This window comes from Terrapene carolina, unplaced genomic scaffold (assembly GCF_002925995.2).
Source record: "Terrapene carolina triunguis isolate 2854851 unplaced genomic scaffold, T_m_triunguis-2.0 Scaffold194, whole genome shotgun sequence".
Taxonomy (NCBI): Eukaryota; Metazoa; Chordata; order Testudines; family Emydidae; genus Terrapene; species Terrapene triunguis.
Window position 1 is genome coordinate 1,282,243 of NW_020664545.1, and position 16,863 is coordinate 1,299,105.

At 61.9% G+C, this 16,863-nt stretch overlaps 1 protein-coding gene across 1 annotated transcript in view; it reads right to left on the reverse strand.

Moving 5' to 3' along the window:
- Nucleotides 1-10,938, reverse strand: part of PDE4C (phosphodiesterase 4C) — a 36,966-nt gene extending 26,028 nt beyond the window's left edge. Inside the window, exon 1 of the mRNA XM_024194223.2 lies at nucleotides 10,841-10,938. Coding sequence (XP_024049991.1) covers nucleotides 10,841-10,896 — 56 coding nt within the window. The 5' untranslated portion in view covers nucleotides 10,897-10,938. The remainder of the gene's footprint in view (nucleotides 1-10,840) is intronic.
- Nucleotides 10,939-16,863: the final 5,925 nt, after the last annotated feature.

Here is a 16,863-nt window from a genome sequence, read left to right on the forward strand (position 1 = left end):
CCCAGTGACCGTGACAGGCAAATCCACCTCCCCCAGGTGGGGGCCCACGGTTCGTGTCCGGACACAGATGTGGGGCTCCAGGGGACAACAGGCAGGATTTCACACCCCCCGGCGTGAGACAACCGCTGCCCCAGCCCTTTGCTCAAAGCCCCAAATCCGCCCCCCCTTCCCCAGAGCCGCAGCTGAGCCTGTCCAAGAATGGGAAGTGACGCTCTGCCCCGCTCTCCAGCCCCCACGACCGTCACATCCGAGACCCTCGCCGCATGGGACACATTTCCCATCACTCCCCGGCCGAGGCAGGGCTGTGAGCCCCAGGGGGCAAGTGGGGAACTGAAGCACAGAATCAGCAGCTGGTCCACGCTCACAGAGCAGGGACCTGCGCCCACTCTCCCGAGTCCCACGCGGGGCCCTACCCACCAGGCCAGCCGGCCTCTCACCCCTCTGCCCGGCTGGGCTCGCTGCACGGTGCTTTGCGGAGCCAAAGGGCTGCTCCTTTACCCCACCATATCAGTTTAGAGGCAATGGCAGCGGAAGCAGCCCAACGCTGTGTGTGGACGCAGCTCACGCTGCCTAGGGTGGGGTGACTGTTCCCACGGAGTGACGGGGTGATGCCGCGCTGGGGGGTCTGACATGGAGCAGTGTCGGGGGGCCATGGTCAGACAGCACCCTTGGCACAGCGCAGAATAGTGCTTCCAAGCCGCAGGGCCTTTCCCTGGCATTTCACACAGACACAGGTCTGGCTCCTGCTGACGTTTCCAACGGTCCTTCGGCATGGGCGAGTGGGTGGACGGACCCCAGCCTAGCACCTGATGACCTGGGTCCAAGTCCCTGCTCTGCCACAGGCTTCCTGTGGGGACCCTAGGCGCTGTGCTTCAGTTCCCATCTGCCCGGGGGTAACAGCCTGGCCCTGCCTCCCGGGGGGCTGGGAGGATAAACACAGTGAAGACCGTGAGGCTGTAGCAGCAGCACCTACCCAGCCTGGCCTCAGGTTCCTCGCAGTGCCTGGGGCTGATCACCTGTCTGCACTCTCTCCCAGGGCAAGTGGCCGGCCAGCTAGCCCAGGCGCACAGACCTTGAGCCGGGCCGCAGGGCTCAGAGCAATTCTTTAGGCAAAACCACCCAAAGAAAGCAGCTCCTCTGCCTACCCTGAGCTTGGCTCTCAGCTTTCCCGGTAGGAGCCCAGCTCCTACGGTCTGAGGGACTGAGCATCCTCAGCCCTTCCCAGAACTCCTGGCCCCTTCCCAGCCGGGTCGGGTCAATGAGCCGTAAAGGGGCAGGCCATGCACCTGCCAGTTCTTCACTGCAGCAGCAGTAACAATAGCAGCGCCTCGCAGCCCCTGCTGTCCTCCTCCGGACCCCGGGAGGGGCTCTGCAGACAGAACTGCCCTCTGCAGGGCTCTGCGGGGCCAAGTAGGAGAGGCCCCAAACTGGGCAAGAGTGGCAGCTGCGCTGGTGTGTTACTGGGCGAGAGCAGAGCATGCGGGAGAGTTCCCCTCGGAGCTGTGCCTGCCAGCGATCCCCCCAGTGATTGAGACAGGCAGTGCTGTGGAGCATCAGCCGAACAGCCACCCGGGCTTGGCCCAGACTGGCGGGAGAGAGAAACAAGACTTCCACTTAACTCCCCTTTCCAGTCATCCTAGGAGCCATTTGTAACTCCAGCGGGTGCAAACAGTCAGACAAAGGGGGTGGGATTTAATTAGCTGAACTGGGGTTTTTAATGGCCATGTGCTGCCAGGGCATCAGTTTCCCGACTCACTGGAAAGGCAGCGTCTCCTTCGCACCAGGCTGGGGCCCTGGGTCCAAGGAAGCAGTGTCCCCAGCTGATGCACCAACACCACTTCTGCAGAACCTGGGTGCTCCGGAGAAGTCTCCTCCCCTTGGCCTGGCTAGCGGCTGCTCATCTGGTGAGCTCTGATCGGACCAGGCACAAGCCAGCAGAGCTGCAGGGCTGTCAGCTAACGGGTTTGTTTAGCTTTTCCTGCACGCCGCTGAATTTCCTTATGGCCATCGACAAAACAAAGTATCACGAGGAAAACCAAACGCAGACAGGTGCAGGCAAACCCCAAGGGACCGCCAGAGCAGGGGGGCCGGAGAGCCCCTCTCCAGCTCACAGCTTGTGCCTTTGCTCATGGCCCATTCTGCTCCCCCGTCACAGACACACCCAGCTCCTGGCATGGGCGCCGCCCGGGATGTCTCCAGCCAAGATGCCAGGGCAGAGTCTAGGCTCTGAGCAAAATCCAGCCCTGTAATATTTGCTCCAAACGGCTGGGTCCCTCCCACAGGCCAGAAGCCAGCGCTGGGGTAGGAGGTGGGACAGTATTTGATTTGAAGGCTTCTAACCTCCCAAACCATGTGTAGGTGCAAAAACCAACCCAAGCCTGCCAGGCCCCCCTGGCTGGGTGTTATCCCCGCTCCAGTTCAGCACAGAGAGTATTTAATCTCTGCACAGCTGCCTTTCACACTGGTACCATTTCTACACCCAATGTGAATGGTCTGGCAGGGAGGGGGCATCCCCTGTCCTGGGCCCATCCGGACTCTGGGAGCAGCTCATGGTCCCGGCAGACCCCTCCTGACAGCCTTGCTCTAGCCGTCTCTGGAATGCCAGGCAGACTCCTGTGTGCCCGATGCTCGCTGCAGAACACGCCGTGCTGGCAAGGCAGGATGGCGTGCGCCTCCGTCGAGGAATAGATCTGGCACGAGCCCCTGGACCAGCACGGGTTTGAGTGGAGCGGCATGTTTACCAACGCGCACGGTGCACAGACGGTCTCCCCGCCGGGGAAAGGGAGCTACAGGCGCTCTGAGATAGACCGAGGGCTGTCTGGATTCACAGGATACATTCACACTGCAAATAAAAGGTGTGTTCATAACCCACGTGAGCCAACTGGGGTTAGAACAGCAGGGAAAACACGGCACTCCGCTGTCCCCTCGGGTGAGCAGCTGGAGTTAATCAGAGCAGCTCCAGGGGCTGACACGTCGAATTGCAGCGTAGCTCACGGGGTTACGAACATGACTTTTATTGGCAGTGTGGACATTGCAGACTGTGCACCTGCTAGAGCCCCCCCAGCCGGGCTCCTCGTGGTACCTGACTGCACCCCCACTCAGTGCGTCCCCAGGGCTGCGCCACAGCCACGCGCTCAGCGGGGAGGGGGGGTTAGTTCTGAGCTCGTTCTCCTTTCTCCAGCAGTGGAAGAGACCCAGGGCCACAGAGTCGTGCCAAGCACCTTCCACCAGCATGAAAGGCGAGCTAAGGACCCACGGCCCGGCGAGGCTGCTGACCTTGTGTGACGGGGAAGCCATCCCCACAGCCTGTGCTCCACCAAAGCCTGCACAGGTCCCGCCAGGCCCCTCTCCAGCTGGTTTCCAGCCATTGCTGTGACAGAAACGGGGCAGCTCAGAACCGCGCTCAGGGAAAACGTCAGGAAGGTTTCCTGGCCTTGCCCAGCACCCCTGCGGCTCCCGCTTTCCCATCTGCTCCCTGCCAGATCCCAGCCTGGCTTCCGTTTCCATAGTGTCGTGAGAAAGTGCATAGCCCCAGGACAATGCCAAGGGAGCAGAGTAAGGAGGAAAGCCACTCGGCCGGGGGAATCCCAGCTGTGTGCCCATGAAATCCCTCGCGACAGCCCCACTCACCGGGGCAGTGGCGGGTCCTCACACTGGGCCTGGGACGGCCACTCTGGCAAGTCACTTTCCTGCATTCCCATGTCCCCCCCGTGCCGCAAGGCCACGGTGCCAAGGGTCAGAGACTGCAGCCCTTGGGCTTGCAGCGGCATCCTGGGCCCAGAGCCGAGCTCACCCTGCAGGGAGCTTCTCATCTGGAGCTCACCCCAGGCCAGACTGGCCCGGTTCTCCCTGCCAGAGCGACATCCCCTGCCAGTGCTGCCCAGCCTCACACAGAGGGTAGCCGCGGTGGGCTCCCCGCCGTGCCCATCACGGCTGCAGGCCGGATCCCAGCTGCCCTGGTGCTGGGCGGACATGCGTCACTGGAGCGGCTCCCAAATCGATTCAAGCATCGATCCACCCATCCGTGCCGAGATGCGACCTTCAGCGACCTCTGTGAGCCAGCCGGCCCCAGACACGCAGCGGGGGGTGGGGGGTGCTGAAGAGGCTCCATGCAGCTCTCATCTGCCTTGTTCTGAAGGCAATTAGAGGGAGGGCCCAGGCAGCCCCTGCCCCTCGCGGGAAGCCCATGGGGCAGCAGGCCGAGCGGGAGTGCTCTCCCTGGCGGATGGGCCCCTAGCAGGCAGCTGCACATGCTCTGCTCTCTGCAGTCACAGCCGGTACTCGATGGAGGTGGCTCATGGGTCCCATAGTGCCCATCTCTTCCCCTGGCGACAACAGGATCCTTACAAGACGTCTCCAGCACGGGGGCTCCCAGCCCTTTTCTGGGGAGACGATTCCCCGGGCTCATACATCCTGCTGGCAGGGCGTCCTCCTTGGTACTTGTCACTCCAGTTCCTCACCCTATGCTCTGGGTCTGTCCCACTCCCACTCGTCCTGGAGCTGGCCTGGGATGGGGCTGTCCTGGCCCAGCAGCGTGAGGCCAGCAGGTGCCTGGCCGGGTGTGACGAAGTGGGACTGTTCTTAATGTTTCCTCTGAATACTGTGTGGGTGCCTCAGTTTCCCCTATGCATTTCTTAAGTCTCTAGGTGGTGGGATAAAGGCCAGTGTGCATAAATCACTGACACTCTGTCTCCCTGGCAACAAATGGCCAGGGCCCTTCCTCCCCTGCAAGGGGATAGCTAATGGTGAACAAAGATCAGGTGACCTCCTGGCCCTGGAAAGAGACAAAGCCCAGAGAATGAGGGGCTGGAGGAGGGTTCAGTTGGGTGCTTGCTGGGAACGGGGAAGGGAGTGCAGACAAGGGTGTCTGGCTCTCTGAACCCCATAATGGACCCGGCCGAGGGGTCCCGTTCGCCACTGTACCTACAAGCTCTGTTTTAGACCGTGTTCCTGTCATCTAATAAACCTCTGTTTCACTGGCTGGCTAAGAGTCACGTCTGACTGCGAAGTGGGGATGCGTGCAGGACCTCTGGCTTCCCCAGGACCCCGCCTAGGCGGACTCGCTGTGGGAAGCGCACGGAGGGGCAGAGGATGCTCAATGTTCCAAGGTCAGACCCAGGAGGTGAAAACGTGTGAGCTTCTTGCCCTGAAGACAGTCTGCTCCGAGGAAGAGGAGGCTCCCGAAAGTCCTGACTGGCTTTGTGGGGAGCAGTTCCAGAGCATCGCCCGGGAACTCCGTGACACTGTGCAGCACAGGAAGGTTTTTCCTTCCCTAAATACCTAAGAGCTCAGAGCAAACCACCACCCCCCGCGCTCTCCTGGTCCATTGAACCGTCTGATTTCAAAACATCGAGACTTTGCACTTATGCAGACAGGCCTGCAGCCCAGCATCCCCAGCGCTTCATTCATTCAGCATCTCTCTGCACATGGCAGCAGTGAGGCAGAGGGGTTAAGATCTGCAGCACAGCTGGGAACCCAGGAGTCCGGACTGCTTGCTAGAGCAGCCTGGGTGCGGGGTGGGAGCGTCATACTGGGCTGTCTGTTCGCCCGCCTTTGCAGCGTGCAGGTGACGCTGTGGGAGAGAGGTGCTGGGGGCGTTATTAGGAGACCGATTTCCACAGCTCCCTCAGGTGCCAGAATGCAGCCAGAGTGTGTCGCAGAGAGGTCCAGAGATGCTGCAGCTGTGGCTCCATAGTAGCTGATTTGGCTCACCCCTGCTCTGTCCCAGGGCCCCGGGCCTCCCACACACAGATGGGCCGGGAGGACAGGGACCCCGAACGTCACCCCCCACCCCATGGGAACCATCACTTAACCCCCCTTTCCCTTCCATCTGTACCCCATGCAGGAGTGCCCCCGGACGGGGTAACAGCTGTCTGGCAGCATCCTCCCAGGAGCCAGATGCAGGTGCCAGCAGCTCCAGTAACTTCAGCCACCCCTGAGCCGAGTGGCCCCAAGCCCAGAAAGATGAGCCATCCCCACCTCCCAGAGGGACCCAGGACAGCGAACCTGAGGCAGAGAAGAGGGAGAGTTCTGGGGAGGACGGGAGAAGGTGTTTGCCTTGCCCCAGCAGCAGCCAGCGGGTGGTCCCAGGTTCGTTCCAGGCTCCAGGATAAAATGGCTCCGTAACATTATTTTGTGCGTCCTCCCAACACGGCCACTCGCCATGACAGTGGAACAAGAAGCGCCTCCTAGTTTGCAGCCTGGTTCCGGGCCAAGAGAAACTGCTGCATTCGCTCCTAAATAGGAAATTCTGGCTCCCAAGGGCAGGCGCCACTGCTCTCCATCAGGCAGGGGCAGCACTCGGCCGCATGTGCCAGGCTGCCTGACAGCCCCGGGCACGGAAACCCGAGCCAGGCCGTGCTGGGCAGCCCCTGCTGAGAGGTGTAGCTCACCCTTTAGCAGCCCCCTCCCCATTCTCTCCTCAGCATCATGGCCCAGCATCGGGACGACGCCCATGGACCCTGTGTCCTCTCCGGCAGGATCCCCAGGTCCCCGGGGGACTGAGGCTTCGCAGCCCCTCCAGGGCCGGTCCTTGACACAACCAAGCTCCCGAGCAGTTGGTCGGACTGCGAGGGGAGAGACTGAGGGGAAAGAGAAGCCAGGCCACACGATTGCAGCGGGTGGGGGCTCAGGCCCTGCGCCGGGGTAAGACCAGGCAGGTGTTGATCCTTGAGGTTGTAGATGTGCAAAAGGAATGTGCTGTGGCCAGGAACATGCTCCTCCGACGCCCCCCAGTGCCCTCCCCTACTTCCGGCTCACAGACGCAGCCCCGGCACACAGAACCCCCTTGTGAAACGCACTGGAAGGGGAAGTGTGTCCGGGCCATGGGCAGGCGAACAGCTCATGGGAGATTGACCCAACAGCCCCGGCTTGGCAGGGAGATCAGTGTGTGGGCAGCTGGGGCTGTGCCCAGAGCCCTGGCAAAGGAGGTCACTGCATGCCCACAGCTACTGCGCCTGCAACGCCTCAGCTGGCGAACCTATTGTCCAGCCAGAGGAAAATGCTGCCACATCCCCTGAATCAGTGCCCCTGGCTTGGCAGAAAGGCCCCAGAGTCCGCAGAGACAGGCTCGCAGCAGCCCCCTTGTTCCCTCTGGAAGGAGAGATTCCCTGTGTCTCCTTGTCAGGCTCGTGATATCTGGTGTCTCCCTGGCTGCCCCCGCTGCTGGAGTCAGGGGGTGGGGGTGGGGGTGTCTCTCGCTGAAGAAGTTTCTCCTCCTCCTGGTTGTCAAGCAAAGTTTGAAGTTGTGGGCCGGGAGCAACGCAGACGCTCAGAGACAGGTGAAGACCCGGACCCCTCCCGGTACGATCTGTCCAATGCTCCCGGCTCTGGGGCCGGACTCGTGATCTCTGCATGTTTGGGGCTGGCTGCTGAGCCCATCGGGAGCTCTGGCCCCGGCTCACAGTGATCTGTGGGGTGGAGTGTCCAGACCCCATTCCCTCCTCCTGCTGCCAGGCCGCGCCATGGGCTCCCAGCCAGCACAGCAGAGCCACAGCAAGGAATCGGACGAGACCGTGGAGAGGCTGAAGTCTGCGCCGTTCTCTCTCGTCCAGATCTGACCTGATCCCGGGAGACAGCCCTCCCCACCTGCGGGGCTGTTTCAGGCTCTGCCGAGCTCTCCGGAGCGGGGCTGAACGCAGCCACCATTCGTGCTGTGGGTGCCCAGCCAGGACTCCACATCCCTGGCCTCCAGCTGGAGCTGGCCACAGCCCTGGTGCTAGTTCGGCATGGCTTTGCCTTACTGATAGGCGGGTGCTTTAAAAGCCAAAGGTCTCACTGCCCCTTATCACCTGCCGTGGTGTCACGGAGCCAGCGGAGCTCTCGCTCCGTGTCCTGCTTCCCATCTACACGGCCTGCGAGCTCCAGCAGCAAGGCCCCTCCCCGGCCCAAGAGCTGCCTGAGCCGGGCCCCGCGAGGCGTTTGGGCGCTGGGAGCCGCCCAGGGCAGAGCTGGTCCAGAGAACGGCCACTGGACGCAACGGCTGGAGCTGCCCAGGAACCATTGGGCACCTCCTGTCCAGAGCGACGTGGGGCTTGAGATCTCCCCTTGCACCTCCTGCAGGGCGGGTTCCGCTCTCAGCAGGAGTTTGTCCGTCCGTCTGTCCATCTGAGAGGCTGCTCCCCACCAAACTCCTCCTGCCCAGGCTGGTCAGTGCCCCCTGGCTTGGGGTTCCCAGCGCTCCACACCCAGGGCCTGGTGTGCAGGGGCGGAGCACCCACTGCCCCCAGGGAAGACCAACGGGCTGCAGGTGGCTCAGCATCCACCAGCTCCCACTCAGAGCCACGGAGAAGCCCCCTCTCCCCGAGAGCAAGAATTTCTGGGAAGATTTGGTCCTAGGAGAGTGATGCTGAGGGGCAGACCCCAGCCGTAAAACAGGAGCAAGGGGGCTGACCCACGGCTGGGCCAAGAGGGGCCAGTTATTATTTAAAAACCCAAGTAAGGTTAGCGGGAAACCAGTGCAGCCCCAAAGAATGTGGTGCAGCCCGGAGCCACTAGGTGTCAGCACAGACAGGCCAACGGAGACGCTGGCACAGCGTGGGGAGCCCGGTGCCCGAGGGCCGTGCCGTAGAGGTGCCAGGGGCACGCCGGGGCCCAGCACACTCGGGTCTTGGCACCGCGCCTTTCCCAGGAGACTAGTTACTGAATTAAACATACTTTCCATCCCACGCGATCTCCTTTGATGCTCACCGGCCAGCCTGGGCCCTGGGCCGGCCGTCCTGGGAGGTTTGTTTCCTCTATAAATAGCTCTTGTTGCCATTGCAAAGGGTTCAGCTGCTCACGTCCTGCACCAGAGGCAGGGCAGTCCCGTGACCCCGCGCGTGAGGACCTGCTGGGCCAGCTCTGGGGCTGTCATTCCTGCACCCCGCCCCCCCAGCTCAGGGATTCGTGGGGGAGAGAGAGCCCAAGAATGGAATGGTGCTGCCGGCATCACACGCTGCCTTAAGCAGCCAGTCTGGAAATGTCACCGGGGCTGCGGGCTGGCGCCAGGCAGCATCTGCAGAGCAGCCAGCCACACGGCTTGTTTCATGTTCACTCACCAGGCCAACCCCTGCCTCACGTGGGCCGCTGCAGCTGCCCCCCCCCCCATAGCCGGGCCCCTGCCGGGTGGGTGCAGTGGCCTTGGGAGAACAATGCCCACTGCTGTCTGGCATCCACCCTGCACCAATGCCCCTCCCAGAGCGCTCGCCACCTGCCCCTCCAGACTCCTCTGTGTGGGATATGCCAGTGCGCAGCCCAAGCAGGGGAGTGGCTGGGCTCAAAGGCCCCAACGTCCCCTGTGCTGCCATGCAGGCAGCACACGGAGGGCCCAGCTGGGGGGCAGCCTGTCCACCCGCTCAGCAGCTCCAAGCCCCTGGGCAGGGTGACCGAGTGCCGAGGCCAGTGTGCAAAGCTGGGGCATTTGCAGCTCGCGCCCTCCAGCCTGAGCGGCCCGGCTCTGCTCGGGCCTGGGGCTCTCGGCAGGTGCAGGTGGGAGCCGAGAGAATGCAGAGCTGGGGCATCAATGACCCCCCAGCCTTGCTGCATCCAGGGCTGCTGGCCCCTGCGTGTTAGCAGGGGTGGGGCTGGGCATGCTGGGGGCAGGGGAGATGATGGGGAAACGGGTGGAGTCTGCAGGTACATAAAGAGAGGTGCAGGACCCAGCAGCAGGCGCCTGTGGCCCACCTGGCCTGCCCAGCTGGGGCATGATGGGGGGGGGGAAGGGGGCACAGGATGAGTCTGCTGCTTGTTTTCCTCTCTCTGGCGTAACAAACACCCTTTCTATTTACATTCCCACATCTGCCGCGCAGCTGCCGCCCAGCTCCCAGACAGCCCGGCTCCTCCCAGATCCCCAGCACCCTCCATCCAGGCGGCCCGGCAGCCCGCTGGCCAGAGAGGGGCTGCCCTGGCCCCAGGCCTCTGCCAGGTGGAGTATGGAAGTGGTAGGAAGTAATCAGCCAGGCCAGGCAAACAAAGGTCCTTCCGCCAGCGGGAGGCTGGACTGGGACCTTCCCCAGTTCGCGTAAGTGGGTGGAGGGCTCGATCCCCCAGAGCTGGAGCTGCCCGGCCTGGCCTGAGCCAGCTTTCCCCACTCAGCGCCTCCTGGCTCAGCCCCGCATCCCCTGTGCGCCTGGCCTGCTGGGGGCTGGGCAGGGGGAACCCTCCGGCCCCACAGGGCCTTCGCCAGGGGAGAGGTGCCGGGGTTCCTGGCCTCAGAGCTGCTTTTGCTCAGGGCTGCAGGGTCCGAGCAGGGTTGATGCCAGCTCTGCATGAGCCTCCCACGGTGCGGCCAGGGAGAAGGACCAGCAGCGGGGAGCAGCCCCACACACCTGGCCTGCAGGCACCTACCGAGCACCCGCCAAAGACAGCGCTTGGTTGGGGAACCAGCTCTGGGCACCTCCTGGCATCACCTAAACACCCCAAGTTCTCTGCTCTTGTCAGCGCCCACCCATGGCTGGTACCTTGTGTCACCCACATAACATGCAGAGCTGGGCTGGGGCCAGGGAGGCGGGGAAGGGAAGTTCCCCACGCCACACAGACAGGCCTAACTGCCCAGATCATCTGCGGGCGCCTCTCAAAGTCTCCCAGTGAGTTCAGGTCTCAGCACCCTGCCAACCCTGGAACCGGCCCGGCAGCAGCCTCTGCACATCGCTCTGCACTGGCCACCCTGCCCTGCCTGGCTCCATCCTGCCCGGCGGTGGGCAGCCCCCCTACCTGACCAGCTCCGCCCTGCCCAGCCCGGCTCCGCCCTGCCCTGCCCAGCCCTGCCTGGCTCCGTCCTGCCCAGCCCTGCCCTGTCCGGCGGTGAGCAGCCCCCCTACCTGCCCAGCCCTGCCCGGCAGTGGGCAGCCCCAGCCCTTACCAGAGGGGGTGAGCCACGGTAAAACGCCGCTGCATGCGGATGCTCTGGTTCATCATGAGCTTCCTGAAGAGGATGGGCGAGTTGCGGGGGGAGCTGCAGGGGGAGGCACTGGGGGAGGCCCCCGGGGAGCTATGCTTCGGGTTCAGCATTTCGGAGCCACAAATTAGTGTGTGTGGGGGGGCCACATGCACAAGAGGCTCAGCCAGGCCTTCACCCCCCTGTTGAAAACTCTCCCCCAGGAAAATCACTTTGAGGGCTCCCCTGCCCACAGCGGGGCCCAGGCTGGCAGAGAGGGGGCGCGGGGGCCGCTGCAGTCACTTTCAGGCCATCAGTTTGATTGTGCGCAGAAGCTCCATGGAGGCTGCCTGCCCCCTCTCGCTCTGGCTCCGCGCTGTGCTCTGGCTGAAGGTGAACGAGCGTGACTGGGGGGCCGGCGGGACGTTGCTACGCGGCTCCGTTTCCTGAGGGTCTCGCAGCGCCGTCTCCCCGGGTCCCATTCAGAGAAGACAAACTGTCCGTTTGGTACAAAGCAGGAAGCGCATTGCAAACACAGCGCTCTCGCTCCCAGGGAAACTTTCCATTCCCCTCCCGTCCCTGCCTGGGAAATTAAACAACTGTCTGGCTCAGCAGATACTGAAATACGAAGCAAGCCCCCCTCGCTGCTCGGGCTGGGCCAGGCCGGTCTGGCACAGGGACGCTCGCTCCCTCGCCCGCTGCACGGACAAGCCGGGGCTCTCCGTGGAAGGGAGAAGCAGCGCAGCACCCCCAGCCTTGTTGCTCCCCCACTGGGCACTCAGCCCTTCCCCGTCAGCAACTGCACCGGCTGCCTCAACTGCGGAGACGTTAAACTGCACTGGAATCTGGGGCAGGACCGGGGAGACTTTCCCTGCTCAGGATCGTAAACCACAGGGGCTGGATCCGCAGCTGGTGTAAATCCAAAGACTTCAGTGCAGCTACGCCAGCGTACGCCCTCTGGGGAGCTGGCCCACTGGCTTCCCCTGGCACCAGCTTGCCCGGGGGAGGCTCAGCTCAAGGTGCCCCCTCGCTCTGCCAGCCGCAGGGGCAGCCCCCCCTTCATTCTCCCAACCCAGACGGGTTCCCCCCGTGCTCCCCCCGTTCCCCAGGCACCCCCAGAGAGGCCTGGCAAGGAGAGCAGTGGGGCAGAGCCCCTCCCTGGAGCACAGGCAATGGGTAGCCTGGCTGGGAGCGCTGCACTGAATCATAGAATATCAGGGGTGGAAGGGACCTCAGGAGGTATCTAGTCCAACCCCCTGCTCAAAGCAGGACCAGTTCCCAACTAAATCATCCCACTGCTGCTTGCGCAAGCTTCATATACCACTTAAACATCCCCCACAGCTGTGCCGGAAAAGGGACATCTCCAAACAGCCCCGCCAGGCACAGCCCCACTAAGCAGTGTGGGAGCCCACAGCCCAGGACAGTCCCCAGCCCTGCTCAGAACCTCCTCACATGGCACTGCTGTACGGGGACGGGCCACATAGCAGCCTGCCCACAACCCCTTCAGGAGCTCTGGGTCCCACCTCGCTCCAGTCTCCACCATCAGCGCCAGGCCCCAGGGCAGCGAGAAGAACACCTGAGCAGTGGGGCCAGGCGACAGGGTTTCCGGGGTGGAGAGTCACTGGGGAGGGGGCAGGCAGCAGTGGGTCAGTGTCGCTCCCACGCAGGGAGATGCGCGATGTGGCTGTAGGCAGAGTCCCAGTGGCACAGCTGGGCAGCCGGGAGCGCATGTGGCTGGCTGGGCAGAGCGATCTCCAAGCCCCCAAGGCGGCACAGCCACCGGCTCCTCCTCTGCTCCCAGCGCCGCTGGGAAACTCTCCCCCTCTGGCTGTCTGCACCGGCTCAGGAACGGCTCCCTGCGTCAGCCGCAGCCCAGACCCCACGGCAGAGCCCAGCTGGGCTCCCGCCTGGCTGCTGCCCAGGAGCCTGCAAGCCAAAGCCTTGTCCTGGCAAACCCTCTTGGGCAGCAGAAGCATTTCCACGGACCTCGCGCTGCGGCAGCCGCAGGGGCCCCACTCACACCGAGTTCGTACATCTGGGCTGTGGGTCAAGACAGACAAACCAACCAGACACGCTCGGCGCCACCGGGCCTGGAGCGGTTAACACAGGAGGGCATGAAGGGATGGCCGCTTCCCTGCAGCCAGGAGCACCTGGCCACCCTCCATAGCATGTGGGGCCAGGAACCCCTCCCCCCCAGAGCGCGCTCTCTCTCTCTCTCTCACACACACACACACACACACAGCCCTGCTACCCTGCAGTGAAGGGGGGGCGGGATGTGACAAAGTGGGACTGTTCATAATGTGGTCTTTGAATGCTGAGTGGGGAGTGTTGGCCGGGGGAGTTTGGCTGAGACTGTCTGCATTGGGGATGGGAGACTGGCCTTGAGGGAGGAGACCTGAGCACGTAACATGAGAACCAGGAAGGGGGTTGGAGCCAGGTGACACCTTTGCCCGGGATGACAAAGGCTGGGGGAGGAGCCGGGGGGAGGCTGAGTGAGACGCTGGAGGGAGTTTCAGTTTGGAGCTGGCTGGGGAAATGGAGGGAGGGCCCAGACGGGGCACTGGTCTTCCTGCCTCCCCAAGATGGACCTGACTTAGGGGTCCTGTTCTCTGTACCTACAAGCTCTGTTTTAGACCGTGCTCCTGTTGTCTAATAAACCTCTGTTTTACTAGCTGGCTGGGAGTCACGTCTGACTGCGGAGTTGGGGTGCAGGGCCCTCTGGCTGCCCCAGGACCCCGCCTGTAGGGACTCGCTGCAGGAAGTGCATGGAGGGGCAGGGGAGGCTGAATGCTCTGAGGCCAGACCCAGGAAGGTCAAAGCTTTGTAAGCTTCTTGCCTGGAGACAATCTGCTCACAGAGGAGGCTCCCCCCGAGTCCTGCCTGGCTTCGTATGGAGCAGTTCCAGAGCATCGCCCGGGGACGCCGTGACAGGGGAGCATTGCAGGCACTCAGCCTTGGAACTGGACTGGGGACCTGGGTTCCCACCTCATGACCCTTCCCAAGTCCCAGGCCCCAGCACAATCCAGCCGTGGGGCCCCCGTTTCAGGAAGCTTGTTCCGAAGCCCTGTCTGTCTCCACTGAACGTCTCACTGCAGCTCAGATGACGCATCGTTAACTCCTCACCAGCTCCCTGAAGGCGGAGAAGGCCCAGCTGGCTGTCACCCCCCCACACCTCCTGCCCTGCAGAACCATCACAGGAGGGTCCTCCAGTGCGTAATGGGAACTGGAAACTGCCCTCACAGCTGGCACCAAGCGGCTCCCTGGGAGGCCGACTCAGCAGGGAGGCCACGGACAGACTGGGCCATGGGAACTGAGCTCCCCACGGTTGCCATGTCTAACATGAGTCACAGGAACATCCCGCTCACGCCGTTCCCGGTGGCTCGGGCTGTATCACCCTGCGCCTCCGCACGCAGAGGAGCTGCCTGGCTTTTCAGTGCAGCAGCTGAGCCAAGTCCGGACACAGCCCCTCGAGGACTGCGGCCCGGCAGGATCTAACCAGCCGCGGGCAGCCCTGCACCAGCCTCGTCGAGTTCTCTGAGCAGCAGGTAAAGGAGACCTGGTTGGCAGGATTTACTGGCCCTGGGGCCAGGCCTGGCAGCTGCAGCAGCAAGGGATGCAGTCCCAGCGCTGGATCCAAGCGCTCGAGGGGGAGCCTGCCACACGGGGAGAGCTCAGCCTGCTGCCGTCCGGAGGACTCAGGGTGAGCGGCAGTGCCGCTGTGGGGTGGAACCTGCCCTCCCCGTCTGCTGGCAGGCAAAGCTGGGCACTGAACCCTGCTGTAACTCGGGGTGCTTGGGGCCTGGGAGCAGGGCAGCAAGAGACCCCACATTAGAGCATTCCCCCTGGGGGGACGCAAATATACAATGACCCAAACCTTCTAACTGCCTTTGGGCAACCAGCCTGGCACTGCCTGCCCAGGAGAGATCAGCAGCCCGGTTTGGATGGCTCTGGTCCCCCGCTCCCTCTGGGCAGCTCTGGGGGGGATCACGCAGCCAAACCCAGAAACCCTGATGCAGGCAGCCCCCAGCACAGGAGTGGCCAGATGCAAGGATCTGACCCACTATCACCATCACAACGCACTGCTCTCGTGCCAGGCGCTTGCCTGGTGCTGCCAGGGCAAGGACTGAGAGAAGCCTCTGCCCTGGAGAGTTTGCCAACTCTGCTGCCTGCACTGGCAGTGCTCGGAGCTGGATCTTGGCACCCTCACGTGACTCACCCTTGTACGCTGCTTTGTATATGCACCCGGCAGGAGACAGCCCAGCTCTGCTGAGCTCCTCCCTGCGATCCCATTGATGACTGGAAAAAGGCTAATGTAGTGCCCATCTTTAAAAAAGGGAAGGAGAAGGATCCAGGGAACTACAGTCCCTGGAAAAATCATGGAGCAGGTCCTCAAGGAATCAATTCTGAAGCACTTAGAGGAGAGGAAAGTGATCAGGAACAGTCAGCATGGATTCACCAAGGGCAAGTCATGCCTGACTAACCTAATTGCCTTCTATGACGAGATAACTGGAACTGTGGATGAGGGAAAAGCAGTGGATGTGTTATTCCTTGACTTTAGCAAAGCTTTTGATACGGTCTCCCACAGTATTCTTGCCAGCAAGTTAAAGAAGTATGGGCTGGATGAATGGACTATAAGGTGGATAGAAAGCTGGCTAGATCGTCGGGCTCAACAGGTAGTGATCAACGGCTCCATGTCTAGTTGGCAGCCGGTTTCAAGTGGAGTGCCCCAAGGGTCGGTCCTGGGGCCGGTTTTGTTCAATATCTTCATTAATGATCTGGAGGATGGCGTGGACTGCACCCTCAGCAAGTTTGCAGGTGACACTAAACTGGAGTGGTAGATACGCTGGAGGGTAGGGATAGGATACAGAGGGACCTAGACAAATTAGTGGATTGGGCCAAAAGAAATCTGATGAGGTTCATCAAGGACAAGTGCAGAGTCCTGCACTTAGGACGGAAGAATCCCATGCATTGCTACAGACTAGGGACCGAATGGCTAGGCAGCAGTTCTGCAGAAAAGGACCTAGGGGTTACAGTGGATGAGAAGCTGGATATGAGTCGACAGTGTGCCCTTGCTGCCAAGAAGGCTAACGGCATTTTGGGCTGTATAAGTAGGGGCATTGCCAGCAGATCGAGGGACGTGATCATTCCCCTCTATTCAGTCCTGGTGAGGCCTCATCTGGAGTACTGTGTCCAGTTTTGGGCCCCACACTACAAGAAGGATGTGGAAAAATTGGAAAGAGTCCAGCGGAGGGCAACAAAAATGATTAGGGGGCTGGGGCACATGACTTATGAGGAGAGGCTGAGGGACCTGGGGTTATTTAGTCTGCAGAAGAGAAGAGTGAGGGGGGATTTGATAGCAGCCGTCAACTACCTGAAGGGGGGTTCCAAAGAGGATGGAGCTCGGCTGTTCTCAGTGGTGGCAGATGACAGAACAAGGAGCAATGGTCTCAAGTTGCAGTGGGGGAGGTCTAGGTTGGATATTAGGAAACACTATTTCACTAGGAGGGTGATGAAGCACTGGAATGGGTTCCCTAGGGAGGTGGTGGAATCTCCTTCCTTAGAGGTTTTTAAGGCCCAGCTTGACAAAGCCCTGGCTGGGATGATTTAGTTGGGGATTGGTCCTGCTTTGAGCAGGGGGTTGGACTAGATACCTCCTGAGGTCCCTTCCAACTCTGAGATTCTATGATTAGGGTCCTTCCCCCCCTGGCAGGGGGAGGTGGGGATCTTTGCCCGGGTTGCAAAACGGAACAAGGATTCAGGAAACAAAGTCTCTGGGGTTTGCCTGGTGAGAGTCACACTGATGAGAGCAATACAGGCCCCAGGACACTGACCGACTCCGGGGTGTCCCAGTGTGTCTGGTAAGCCCCTGCTCCACCCCTTGTGCCTCAGGCACGTGCCCCCCTTGACTCAGGCAAGGCCCTGGGAGGGCAGCTAAGATCCAAAGGATGGTTCTGGCTCTAGAACGTTTCCCTCGCTCCTCAGACCGTCCCCTCCACAGACTCATCAAG